The 14,283-nt window shown below is 51.5% G+C and overlaps 1 protein-coding gene across 5 annotated transcripts in view; it reads right to left on the bottom strand.

Annotated features, from left to right (window-relative positions):
- dph1 (diphthamide biosynthesis 1) overlaps positions 1 to 14,283 on the bottom strand; it is a 737,117-nt gene that overhangs the window by 97,002 nt on the left and 625,832 nt on the right. For all 5 annotated transcript variants that reach the window (XM_038814609.1, XM_038814607.1, XM_038814606.1 and 2 more), the window contains one exon: positions 9,369 to 9,469. In XM_038814609.1, coding sequence (XP_038670537.1) covers positions 9,369 to 9,469 — 101 coding nt within the window. The remainder of the gene's footprint in view (positions 1 to 9,368; positions 9,470 to 14,283) is intronic.

Below are 14,283 nucleotides of genomic sequence, written 5' to 3'. Positions count from 1 at the left end.
ATTAGTCTGCAGGATATGTGAGGGGAACCATCAGCTCAAAACCACCTATTCTTCCCAAGCTCAAGCCATTCAGCACAGGTCCTAGCCAAGACTACACACTGACTGTTCTTTTCTCAAAGACATCTATCAAATGTATAATTGAATGAATTAACTCAGTACTAACGTTCTGCCCGTGTGTGCGTGGGTTTCCTCCGGGTGCTCTCGTTTCCTCCCACAGTCCAAAGATGTGCAGGTTAGGTGGTTTTTAAAAAAAAACATTTAGAGGCTGGGATTCTCCAGTCCCGCGGCCAAGTTCTGACCCCGGCGTGAAAAGCGGCGCCAACCACTCCGGCGTCAATGGTCCCCGATAATGAGAAATGCTCCCCTTCCTAGGGGGCTAGGTTGGCACCGGAGTGGTCCCCGCAGCTCCAGCCGGCGCAGAATGGCCGGCCTGACTCCGCGCATGCGGCGTGGGTTCCCGTCTCTGTGCCGGACCCCCGAGTAATATGGCGGAGCCCTACAGGGGCCCGGCGCAGAGGAACATAGGCCCCCATGGAACCAGCCCGCCCGCCGATCGGTTGGCCCCGATCGTGGGCCAGACCACCGTGGGGGCCCCCTCGGGGTCGGATCCCCCTGTCCCCCCTCCAGGACGGCCCCCGCAGACACACCTTCCAGGTCCCGCTGTATGGGACCCGAGTAACCCATGCCGGTGGAACACGGCCGAACTCGGTGGCCACTCGGCCCGTCAGGGCCCGGAGAATCGCCGGGGGGGGGGCACTTTCAACGGCCTCCGACCGGCCCGGCGGCGATCCCGCGGGTGTCGGAGAATCGGTAAGCCAGTGTCGGGGCGCGCTTCTCGCGTCCCCCCCCCCCGCGGATTCTCCGACCCGGCGCGTGGTCGGAGAATCCCGGCCAGAGTATCCAATTCTTTTTTTCCCCAATTAAGGGGCAATTTAGCAGTGGCCCATCCACCTACCCTGCACATCTTTGGGTTGTGGGGGTGACATCCACACAGACACGGGGAGAATGTGCAAACGCCACACAGACAGTGACCCATGACCGGGATCGAACCCGGGTCCTCACCGCCATGAGGCAGCAGTGCTAACCACTCCGCCGCCGTGCTGCCCTCAGTTTAGGTGGGGTTACGGGGTTAGGATGGAGGATTGGGCCTGGGTGGGTGCTCTTTTGGAAGGTCGGGGCAGACCCGATGAACCAAATGGGTTCCTTCTGCATTATAGGGATTCCATGGATTTTACGCATTCAACTCCTTTCGCTGTCATCCCACACAGTCCGTTCCACAGATGGAACCCTTGCTCACTGATGCACCGCATGTCCTCTCTTTCCACTCTTGTGGACTGGGTGAAATAGCTCTGTGTGATCAATATTATCTCGCTGCTTTAGAATCTTAAAAGCAACAACAATAGCACCAGCTCCCTCTTTGCCCTCCGCTCTTATAGGGTCAACTGACTCTCACTGTATCGTGCCTCGTGGAACTCAGAATAAAAATACTTGCATTTACATAGCACCTTTCACATCCTCAATTTTAATTTTGAAATGCGGTCACGGTCGTAACGTAGGGAACGTGGCAGCCAATTTGTGCACAGTAAGCTCCCAAGAACAGCAATGTGATAATAACCAGATTATCAGGGTTTTTTTTAGTGATGTTGGCTGAGGGATAAATATTGGGCCGGTCTCGCAGGGAGAACCCCCTTTACCCTTCCATGGAGCAGCTCCATTGGGCTCCGCCTAAAAGACCAGACAGGCCTCAGTTTGATTTCTCATTCAAAAGCTGGATTTGAACCCTCAACCTGTTGACTCGCAAGTGAGGGCACACAGCGCACTGAGCCAGGGCTTGACACCGGACTCTCTACCATCCTGGGCAGTGCATTTGTCCATTGAGCCATCGGAGGCCTCTGGGGAAAGTCAGCCTTAGTGAGGTGGACCCTGATTTGTTCCGACACTGGGAGGATTCATTATCCTGAGCTGACAGCTTTCTGCCGATCCACCTCTCCTGAAGGAGCGGAACCTGAGCTGTGCTGGGCGGCGAGACGACAACTTAATGTCAAGATGCATGAAAGGGCGAGGAGCAAATGTTTAAAAATACAACTGGGTTTTCCTTTACCAGAACTCCTCTGACTTAATGTTATTGACTGCTCTGTAATATTACACCACAAATGCATGATATCATAGTTAACCATCCACTTACCGGGCGCCAGCAGTCAGTCTGACCCGGGGCGGGATTTCTCCCAAGTTGCACAGAGCGCTGGACCAGGCGGGAAAAGCTGTGTGAAACCGTCCGGCTTCACAGAAACCATTTCCCGTCTAATTAAACAGCACTCTGTAATTCCAAAGTGGAGAATCACAGAGCCGGGGAGGGATGGAACTAAACACGCCGCCAATTCCAGGGTTCTGAGGTTGAGTTGTCTTTTTAAAAGGGAACCCCGATCCCTAAGTAATATTTAAGCCCCCCCCCCCATAGAGATTGGGACACCCCAGCGGACAAGGGGGACACCCCCAAACGCAGAAGGGCAACCACCCTCCACACCCAGGCAAGGATCGGGTCTCTTCACCTCTCCCCCCCACCTCCAACACCACGCAAGCATCGGGGGGCTCCTACCCCCACACCTCCCCCCCCCTCCAGCAACTGTCACAGCCCCCCCTCTCCATCACTGGCCCCAGCCCCTCCATCGTCTGCAGCTCCCCCTCATCTCAATGCGCACGCACAACGCCGCCTCCAACAATCACCCCCCGCCCTGCTGCCCTCACACAGATAAGAAGAACTACCCAATGGGGCTCCTCAGAGGGCCCGCGCCTGGCAGTGCCAACCAGGCGGTGGTCATCGCAACTGTTTTTTTTCTTCTGAAAACCGGTTGTGATTCACGGCAGCCTGTGATGTCATGTCGCGTCTCGCTGCTGTGTGTGTGTGTGTGTGTGTGTGTGTGTGTTCCGGTTCACGCCTCAAAGATCATGTCACTGGCGCACCGGCGGAGGGGCAGGCAAGATTTCGAACCGAGATCCTGCTGGAGCAAATCCCGTTCTGGCCTTCTCCTTAGATTAGCGGCATAACGGGATTGACGCCTGTGGCAAATGGGCCCTCTACATTTCGCCCTCTGTGTGTATCACCAACAGAGAGAGCTCATTGTTGGTCTTGTAATCTTTTTTAAAAATAAATTTAGAGTACCCAATTCTTTCTTTCCAATTAAAGGGCAATTTAGCGTGGCCAATCCACCGACCCTGCACATCTTTTTATGTTGTGGGGGTGAGACCCACGCAGACACGGGGAGAATGTGCAAACTCCACACGGACAGTGACCCGGGGCTGGGATCGAACCCGGGTCCTCGGAGCCATGAAGCCGCAGTGCTAACCACTGCGCCACCGTGTCGCCCTGGGTCTTGTTATCTTGTACACAATAAATATGGTTCACTATGTTGCTGCCCTCTTGCTTTTCACTCAGGTGGCTGTCAGTTCAAATTCCCATTCAAGGGTTTGACACTCGCAGTGCGGCACTGAGGGAATGCTGCACTGTCGGAAGTGCTGCCCTTTGTGTGAGATGTTAACCCAGGTCTTTCCACCCTCTCAGCCGGACGTAGAAGATTCCTTGGCACTACTTTGAGAAAGAGCAGGGGGCGTTATCCCCGGTGGCTTGGCCAGTATTTATCTCTCGGACAACATCTCCAGACTGCTGTGAGGGGCCAGGGTTTGGAAAACTCCACAGTACGTGATGGAGTTAACTTGACCTAATAATAATCGCTTATTGTCACAAGTAGGCTGCAATGAAGTTACTGTGAAAAGCCCCTAGTCACCACATTCCGCCGCCTGTTCGGGGAGGCTGGTACGGGAATTGAACCCGCGCTGCTGGCCTTGTTCTGCATTAGAAGCCAGCTGTTTAGCCCACTGTGCTAAACCACCCCCTAAGGGGTGAATTTGGCTGGGATGAGCAGAAGAGCTGCCTTTCAGGTGTTATTCAGCGGACCTCTTGGGCACTTTTAATCAAAAAAAACAAGCTTTATTCTAAGAATTTAGTTAACATTTGTATAAACATACACAGCAAGAACTTTTTATCAACTACAAACATAAACACCCCACACAGCTACTGTAATTTAATCTATGTATAACCCTTAATGAATTCCCCCTTAACTGTTCCAATTCAATAATAAAATCCAAGTAAACCAGAAATCCTTTTAAAAGGTGTGACCCAGCACACAGCATTCTTACTGGTATAAGACTTGTTATTAAAACTCTGTTCCCCTTTTCAAGCAGCAGATTTGAATTCCTTCCAGAAAGCAATTATCTCTTTTAAGTTACCAAGTAGTCTGGAAACAGCTTTTAAAAGGGAGACAGAGAAACACTTCTTTCAACCTGTGCAGTTCAAACCCAGTCCAAAAACTCAAAGCGAAAGTAAAAACTCACAGAGCCACAGCCCAGCTCCACCCACACAATGACATCACTGAAGCCATGTGATAAGACAAAAACCTTTCTTAAAGGGACGCTCCCGTGACACTGCCCTCTCCCTCCATTTGTCTTGGGCGGCAAAAACTGGCAAATGTTTCAGACAAAGGTTTCTGAATGGCAAACGAACCGTCATGAGGGGAGTTTTTTTTACAGCGAGTGGCTAGGATTTGTAATGCATTGCCTGACAGTGTTGCAGGGGCTGGGTGCCTTTCACAAGGGCATGAGGTAATTAACTGAAGAGAAAAAGTCTCCAGGGCAAAGCCGGCATGGACATGATGGGCTGAATGGCCTCCTTCTGAACTGTAACCATTGTGTGACTTTATAAATGGGGGAAGAAAGTCTCACTGTCTGGAGGGTACTGGGTGGCCTTAAGGGCCATGACAATATGTATCCCCAGAGGGTGCTGCCATTCATCGTTAAGTGGACACATCCCTTTAAATGAAACCAGCTAGCCAGATTTCCCTCCTCTCTCCATTTAGCCTGGCTCTCTCTGTGCACAGGCACAGGCAATATTCAAATGTGTTTCTCATGGCAAATTGGGCTCAGTCAGCTGTTTGCCAGCTTTGCAACAATTAATTTTTTAAAAATAATTTCCGGGATGTGGTTAGGCCGGCATTTATTCCCCATCCCTAGTTGCCCTTCAGAAGGTGGTGATCTGCCTTCTGGAACCACTGCAGGCCCTGAAATGTAGGTTCACCCACAGGTACCTCTGTGAGGGAGGGAGTTACAGGATGTCACCCCAGCGACAGTGAAGAAGCAGTGATATATTTCCAAGTCAGGGTGGGGAGTGACTTGGAGGGGAACCTCCAGGTGGTGGGGCTCCCAGGTATCTGCTGCTCTTGTCCTTCTAGATGGGAGCGGCCGTGGGTTTGGAAGGTGCTGTCGAAGGAACCTTGGTGAGTTGCTGCAGTGCATCTGGGAGATGGTACGCACGGCTACTACCGTGCGTCAGTGGTGGGGGGTTTGAATGTTTGTGGAAGGGGTAGCAATCAAGCGGGACTGCTTTGCCCAGGATGGTGTGGAACTTTTTGAGTGTTGTTGTAGCTGCACTCATCCAGGCAAGTGGGGAATATTTCATTGCACTCCTAACTTGTGGAGGACAGGCTTTGGGCAGTCAGGAGCTGAGTTACCCATCGCAGGATTCCTAGCCTTTGTCCAGCTCTGGTAGCCACACAGTATTAATATGGCTAGTCCAGTTCAGTTTCTGATCAATGGTAACCCCCAGGATGTTCATTGTGGGGGATTCAGCGATGGTAATGCCATTGAATGTCAAAGGGCGATGGTTAGATCCTCTCTTGCCTGATGCGGCACGAATGTAACTTGCCGCTTGTCAGCCCAAGCCTGGATATTTCTTGCTGCTTCATGGAATGAGAAAAGCACATACATAGGCCAGAGCGGATAAATGGCCCTTAGGTTATCCCGGCATCGTTATGGGCCAGAGAGACATCTCCCCGTTTATAGAATCAGAGAATAGCTACAGCACAGGAAGAGGCAATTCGGCCCATTGTGTCTGTGCTAGCTCTCGGATGAACAACTCTGCTGGTCCCACTTCCCGGCCTTCTCCGTGTAGCCCTGAAAATCTGTTCATTCGGGTTCTTCTCTTTCGAAGGCCTCAATTGATTCTGCCTCCACCACACTCTCAGCCGGTGCATTCCAGATCCTAACCACTCATAGAATCATAGAATTTACGGTGCAGGAGGAGGCCATTCGGCCCGTCGGGTCTGCACCTTGGAAAGAGCACCCTACTTAAGCCCACGCCGCCACCCTAGCCCTGTGAATCCAACCTAACCTTTTGAACACTAAGGGGCAATTTAGCATGGCCAATCCACCTAACCTGCACATCTCTGGACTGTGGGAGGAAACCGGAGCACCCGGAGGAAACCCACCCAGACTCGATGAGAAGGTGCAGACTTAAATCTGCGCCCTCTCGTTTCTCAGTTCTTCCGCCAATGGCGTCAGTTTTTCAGTGTGTCCCGAGCCCGCCTGATTTCGAACACCTCGATCAAATTTCCCCTCAGCCCTCTCTTCTCCAAGCTGGAGCAAGTCCCAGCTTCTCTACACCCTGGGCCCTGGAGCTAGTCTTGCTAATCTTTTCTGTAATCAGGTAAAGTATTTCAACCCGGCGACCGTGACGGAACAGCCGATGCGTGCGCAGGTCAGGACAGTGTGCGCGACCGGGTTGGGGTCTCAGTGAAGGTGTACCTGTGTACATGCTGTCTAAAAGGCACGATAGGCCGTACGGCCTCTTTCTGTGCTGTCTGAATGTGTATGCAGCCGGGGACTGAAAGCTAACCTGCTGCTTGAGGGAAGATTTACAGTGGCTTCCCTCGCAGTGTTATCACTGGAATTCAGACAGTCCGCAATCAATACGCCGACTTTCCAGCAGCTTCATGAGGATCAGACGCAGGATATGTCTGAGATTCTAATAATGATGAACAGCGTCTGACCTGGAGCACGGCAGCATTATTTAACGGCCCCGTGTCCCGTCTGCAGATAACTGTGGTCCATTCACCAGAACGACAGCAAACCACATGACTGCAGTTACACGTAGAGACATGGAGAAGGTGGGATTGTTCGCACCGCAGCAGGAAGAGCTAAGGGGGGGTGTGGGGGGGGGGGGGGGGGGGGGGGGGGGGTGTGTGTGTGGGGGGGGGGGGGGATTTAACGGAGGCTTTCAAAACTCTAAAGGAATTGAATAGATTAAATAAGGAGAAAGTCTTCCCAATGGCTAAAGGTGGATACAGATTTAAAGTAACTGAAAGGGCAGCACAGTGGTTAGCACTGTGGCTTCACAGCGCCAGGGTCCCAGGTTCGATTCCCCGCTGGGTCACTGTCTGTGCGGAGTCTGCACGTTCCCCCCGTGTCTGCATGGGTTTCCTCCGGGTGCTCCGGTTTCCTCCCACAGGTCCAAAGACGTGGAGGTTAGGTGAATTGGCCATGATAAATTGCCCTTAGTGTCCAAAAAGGTTAGGAGGGGTTATTGGGTTACGGGGATAGGGTAGAAGTGAGGGCTTAAGTGGGTCGGTGCAGACTTGATGGGCCAAATGGCCTCCTTCTGTACTGTATGTCCTACGAAATCATAGAAACGTAGGAAATAGGAGCAGGGTAGGCCATTCGGCCCCTTGACCCTGCTCCTCCATTCAATATGACTCATACAGCTCATCCTCCATCTCCACGCCATACTCCCAATTTCTCCCCATAGCCCTCGACACCTTCAGAGTCGAGAAATCTATCCATTTCCTTTGGAATGTGTTCAGGGATTTGGCCTCCACGGCTTCTGTGGTAGAGAATCCCACAGGTTCACCATTCCATCCGTGAAGATAGTTCTCCTCATCTTGCTTCTCAATGGACTGCCCCCCCCCCCCCCCCCCGTCGTGAGACTGTAGCCCCCCTCGTTCCAGACCCTCCATCCAGGGGAGACAACATCCCTGCAATCAGTCTGTCCGGCCCTGTCAGACTTCTATACGTTTCAATGAGATTCCCTCTCGTTCTTCTGAATTCCAGTTAAAACGGACCCAGTCGACTCAATATTTGGGCAACATGGTAGCACAGTGGTTAGCACAGTTGCTTCACAGCGCCAGGGTCCCAGGTTCGATTCCCGGCTTGGGTCGCTGTCCGTGCACAGTCTGCACGTTCTCCCCGTGCCTGCGTGGGTTTCCTCCGGGTGCTCCGGTTTCCTCCCACAGTCCAAAGGCGTGCAGGTTAGGTGGATTGGCCATGCTAAATTGCCCTTAGTGTCCAAAAGGTGGGGTGGGGTTACTGGGTTTACGGGAATAGGGTGGAGATGTGGGCTTCTGTAGGGCGCTCAGGTTGCGACTGTGAGTAAATGTATTCCTGGAGGTTCCATCATATGACTTGGGCTCATTATTCGGCCAACACGTCCATTCTTAGAATCATAGAATTCCTACTGTGAAAACAGAGGCCATTCTGCCCAATGCGTCGACACCAACCCATCAAAACAGCACAGGCCCACTCCCAAGCCCCATCCCCACAATCGCACCTAACGTGCACATCCTTGGACACTAAGGGGCAATTTAGCATGGCCAATCCACCTAAGCTGCACATCAGTACAGGAGCTAGGATGTTGGAGGAAACCGGAGCACAGGGAGGAAACCCACGCAGACACGGGGAGAAAGTGTAAACTCCACAGCGACAGTCACCCAAGGCCGGAATTGAACCAGGTCCCTGGTGCTGTGAGGCAGCAGTGCTAACCACTGTGCCGCCTTGTGACGTCTGGCTGCCCTATGTCAACTGGAAAACAAAGTGACACATTATACATAGATAGGAGCAGGAGGAGGCCTTTTGGCCCTTCAAGCCTGCTCCGCCATTTATCACGATCATGGCTGATCATCCAACTCAATAGCCTAATCCTGCTTTCTCCCCATAGCCTTTGATCCCATTCTCCTCAAGTGCTATATCCAGCCGCCTCTTGAATATATTCAACGTTTATTATGCGTGACTGTCAGTAAAACAGCCTTTTCCCCTCATTATCAGTGCTTTGCTATTTGGTAGAGAGAAATGTTGAAAGAAAATGACAAAAGAAATAATCTTTTTTGATGTCCTGCCGATTTTGCCGCAGGATTGCACACAGCTGTGTCCTAGACATTGATCTTCAATTGCTGAAGACTCCAGGCTAACTCTGGAGGGTTGTTACCCTACCTTTAAAAGACTCTTAAAATCTCTTTCTCACTGACCACAATTTGAGTCTGTAGATTTTTTTTACACCCCCCCCTCATCCCGCCCCATCCAGTACGTCCTCAGTCTCTTGTAAATCGATCTTTGACAGGAGAGAAAGTTCCAGAAATACAAGTTGTGTTTCAAAATCATTTTCTGCCGCAGAGTGTGGGCACTGCTGCACTGTGAAACGATGCTGCCGGTCCCCACTCTTGCACAGCCTGCCTAATGAGTTTTCCGTTGGTAACTGTAGCTGTACTTACGCATCCACTTCCTGGAAGAGCCGGAGTTTGTCTGGGAAGATCTCGGATAAGAGGACATTGATGTACGGAACTTTGTGAGCCTGGAGCTGGGATTCCACATGCTGACAAACAGGAAGGGAAAAGCAGTGAACAAAAGGGCAGTGGTTAACACAACAACACTTACATAGCGCCTTTAACAACAACCTGCATTCATCTAGTGCCTTTAACAACAACCTGCATTCATCTAGTGCCTTTAACAACAACCTGCATTCATATAGTGCCTTTAACAACAACCATCATTCATATAGTGCCTTAACCAACCTGCATTCATATTGTGCCTTTAACAACAACCTGCATTCATATAGTGCCTTTAACAACAACCTGCATTCATATAGTGCCTTTAACAACAACCTGCATTCATATAGTGCCTTTAACAACAACCTGCATTCATATTGTGCCTTTAACAACAACTTGCATTCATATAGTGCCTTTAACAACCTGCATTCATATAGTGCCTTTAACAACAACCTACATTCATATAGTGCCTTTAACAACAACCTGCATTCATATAGTGCCTTTAACAACAACTTGCATTCATATAGTGCCTTTAACAACAACCTGCATTCATATAGTGCCTTTAACAACCTGCATTCATATAGTACCTTTAACAACAACCTGCATTCATATAGTGCCTTTAACAACAACCTGCATTCATATAGTGCCTTTAACAACAACCTGCACTTACAGAATGTAGAAAAATACCCAAAGGGGCTTCACATGAGTGTAATCAATGTCGAACCAAAGAGGAGGCATTCGGAGGTGTGCCAGCAATACTGACAAGGTCACATTCACAGGGCCGAAGCCCATATGTTTACTTCCAGGGAGATAGGCTGGGGGTCGACTGAAGTGTTGGGCACTATCCTTGGGGGTCAAACCAATGGGGGCCCCGCTGCTCGGCACAGGTCAAAGCCACGACATTGTGTTGCCAGTAGGGCAGCATAATGGTTCTGATACCAGAACAAAAGAAACAGAAGCTGCTGTGGACCATTCGGCCCACCTTGGCCGACTCTGCCATTCAATACTATCATGACTGACCTTGGGCCTCAACTCCATTTTCCCACCTGCCCCCCATTCCCCTAATTTCCCGAGAGACCAAAAAAATCCGTCTGTCCCAGACTTGAATATATTCCAACGACGGAGCATCCACAGCCCTCTGGGGACGAGAATTCCAAAGATTCCCAACCTTTTTTCTCCTCATCTCTGTCCTGAATGATCGGCCCCTTATCCTGAGTCTGTCCAACCACCCCCCCCCCCCCCCCATGTTTTAGATTCCCCGACCAGCGGAAACAATCTCTCAGCCCCCGCCCTGCCAAACCCCCTCAGAATCTGCCAGCTTTCCGTGAGATCCCCCCTCATTCTTCTCAACCCCAGGGAATATCGACCCAATGTATTCACCCTCTCCTCAGGGGACAACCTCTCATCCCAGGGAACATTTTAGTCAACCTTCGCTGTCCCGCCTCCAAAGGCAGGTAAATCCTTCCTTAAACGTGGAGGCCAAAGCCGCACACAGTACTCCAGATGTGGTCCCACCAAAACCTTGGATGTGTTGTATTTATGATGTTCAGAAGGCTTTTGATAAACCCCCACAGAGGAGATTGGTTAGCAAAATGAGAGCACATGGGATTTGGGATAAATATACTGGCACGGTCTGAGGATTAGTTAATGGACATAAAACAGAGAGTAGGAACAAACCGGTGGGCAGGCTGTGAGCGGTGAGATACCCCGAGGATTAGTACTTGGCTCCTGTTACTCGCAATCTACACCAACCACTTGGATGCGGGAATTAAATGTATTGATTCCAAATTTGCTCCTGGCATAAAACTCGGTGGGAATGTGTTTGTGAGGAGCATGCAAAGAGGATCCCAGGGGAATAAGACGGTAGCACAGTGGTTAGCACTGTTGTGTCACAGCTCCAGGGTCCCGGGTTCGATTCCCAGCTTGGGTCACTGTCTGTGGGGAGTCTGCACATTCTCCCCGTGTCTGCGTGGGTTTCCTCTGGGTGCTCCGGTTTCCTCCCACAGTCCAAAGATGTGCAGGTTAGGTGGATTGGCCGTGATAAATTGCCCTTAGTGTTCACAATGGTTAGGTGGGACTGGGGGGGGGGGTGTGTAAGATGGAGGTGTGGGCTTAAGTAGGGTTCTCTTTCCAAAGGCCGGTGCAGACTCGATGGGCCGAATGGCCTCCTTCTTCACTGTAAATTCTAAGTAAGTGAGTGGGCAAGAACATGGCAGGTGAAAGTGCGAAGTTATCCACTTTGGTAGGAAAAACAGAAATGCAGAGTGTTCCTTAAATGGGGAGTGTTGATGCCCAAAGGGGTCTGGGTGTCCCTGTTCATAAGACACTGAAACATAATGTGTAGATGCAGCAAGCAATTAGGAAGGTGCGGTGGTCTTTATTGCCAGAGGATTTGAGTACAGGAGCAGTGATGTGTTGCTGCAACTTTATGGAGCGTCGGTGAGACCACGGGTGGAATTCTACGACCCCCCGCAGGGTCGGGGAATCGCCCGGGGCCGGCGTAAATCCCACCCCCGCCGTGGCCGGAATTCTCCGCCACCCGGGAATCGGCGGGAGCGGGAATCACGCCTGCGCCGATCGGCGTGCCCCCCGTGGCGATTCTCCGGCCCGCGGCGGGACTTCGGCCCATCGCGGGCAGGCCTCTCCCGCCGGCGGGAATTGGAGCACCTCTGGTGCCGACGGGATTGGCGGCGCGAGCGGGTCCCCGGGGTCCTGGGGGGGGGGGGGGGGGGGCCGCGGGGCGATCGGACCACAGGGGGTGCCCTCACGGTGGCCTGGCCCGCGATCGGGGCCCACCAATTGGCGGGTGGGCCAGTGCCGTGGGGGCACTCTTTTTCTTCCGCCTCCGCCACGGCCTCCACCATGGCGGAGGCGGAAGAGACCCCCCTACCGCGCATGCGCCGGTGGTGACGTCAGCATTACGCGCATGCGTGAACCGACGAAGGCCTTTCGGCCAGCCCCGACGCCGGGCGGCGTGCATCAAAGGCCGTTGGCGCCGGTTTTGGCGCCAGTCGGCGTGGCGGAAACCACTCTGGCGTGGGCCTAGCCCCGCCTCCCCGGGGAGTACCAGCCTCCCCGAACAGGCGCCGGAATGTGGCGACTAGGGGCTTTTCACAGTAACTTCATTGAAGCCTACTCGTGACAATAAGCGATTTTCAGTTTCATTTCATTTCATAAGGTGCGGAGAATTCCGCACCTTTGTGGAGGCCCGACGCCGGAGTGGTTGGCGCCAGTCCGCTACGCCGGGACCCCCCGCACGGCCGGGTAGGGGAGAATCCCGGCCCACATCTGGAGTATTGGTCTCTTTAACCTAAGGAAGGAAAAAAAAACTTGCCACACAGGGAGTGCAACGAAGGGTCACCAGACTGATCCCTGGAAAAAGGGGACTGTGCTATGAGGAGAGAGACCGTCATGTATTTCTGGAGTTTAGAAGAATGAGAGGTGATCTCGTTCAAACACACAAAATAAATAAGGGTCAATGGGGTAGATTCAAGTAGGATGTTTCCACTGGCTGGGGTGGGGGTGTGGAGGGTGCTAGAACCTGGGGACATATTCTCAGAGTAAGGGGTCGGCCATGTTTGTTCTGAGGTGAGGAGGAATGTTTTTTACTCAGAGGGTGGCGAACCTTTGGAAATCTCTACCCTGCGGCCTGTGGACATTGCGTGTGTTCAAGTGTGAAATATAGAAATCTATATATTAAAGATATCAAGGGAAATTGGGGATACCGTGGAAAAATGGTGTTCGGCCATGAGACCATAAGATATAGGGGCAGAATTAGGCCATTCGGCCCATCGATTCTGCTCCGCCATTCGATCTTGGCTGACATGTTCCTCATCCCCAGTCTCCTGCCTTCTACCCGTAACCCCTGGTCCCTTTATTAATCAAGAATACCAGACTCATTCTTGACATGTTGTTATCTACAAGGCTACAGACCAAGAGCTGGAAGGTGGAACGAGACAAAATAGTTCTTTCTTAGAACTAGGAGCAGGAGTGGGCAATTTAACCTCTCGAGCCTGCTGCACCACTCAATACGATCATGGCTGATCTCATCCTGGCCTCAACTCCACTGTCCTAGAGTACCCAATTATTTTTTCCAATTAAGGGGCAATTTAGCGTGGCCAATCCGCCTACCCTGCACATCTTTGGGTTGTGGGGGTGAAACCCATGGAGACACGGGGAGAATGTGCAAACTCCACACAGACAGTGACCCAGGGCCGGGATTCGAACCCGGGTCCTAAGCGCCGCAGGCAGCAATGCTAACCACTGTGCCACCGTGCTGCCCCAGAGGTTTTTTTTATAACCACCATGGATGGAAATCTGAGAGCTGTTGCTTGCAACTCCTGTGCCATGTGGGAACTTCAGGACACTTCACATATTTTGGGGAAGCCACATGCGTAGAAAGTGTCTCTCCAGCTCAAGCTAAGGTTTTTCCGATGTACCGTGGAAGCGGGGGAAGTTGGTATAGAAAGAGAAAAAACATTGCAAAGGAACAAGCACTTTGGTCAAACGAGGCAAAATAGATTAAAGACCAAATGGGTACGATAGTCAGGATGTTACCTCTGCTGTATTGGAAGTGACAGTTAATCGTCACTCATTTATTTGCACCGAGCAATTTCAATTACTCACCGTCGACAATACTGCTTATAGGTCAGTGAACAAGACCCAGCAGTGTATTTTTATTGTTAATTTTATTTTATTTTTTAATTAGGGAGGGGGCACAAAGAGACATCTTCATCAAGGGAAGATGAGATTTCTGTGATATGAGAAGTGGCCGGTTGGGCTATTTTATGTGAAATTTATGCATGTAATTTGAATCTCTTCCCATCTCATTTAATCTCTATCAGAGTATCTTTTTCTATTT

This window comes from Scyliorhinus canicula, chromosome 12 (genome assembly GCF_902713615.1).
Source record: "Scyliorhinus canicula chromosome 12, sScyCan1.1, whole genome shotgun sequence".
In the NCBI taxonomy this organism is placed as follows: domain Eukaryota; kingdom Metazoa; phylum Chordata; class Chondrichthyes; order Carcharhiniformes; family Scyliorhinidae; genus Scyliorhinus; species Scyliorhinus canicula.
Note: the sequence above shows the minus strand (reverse complement) of the source record. Positions and strands in the feature narration are given on the sequence as shown.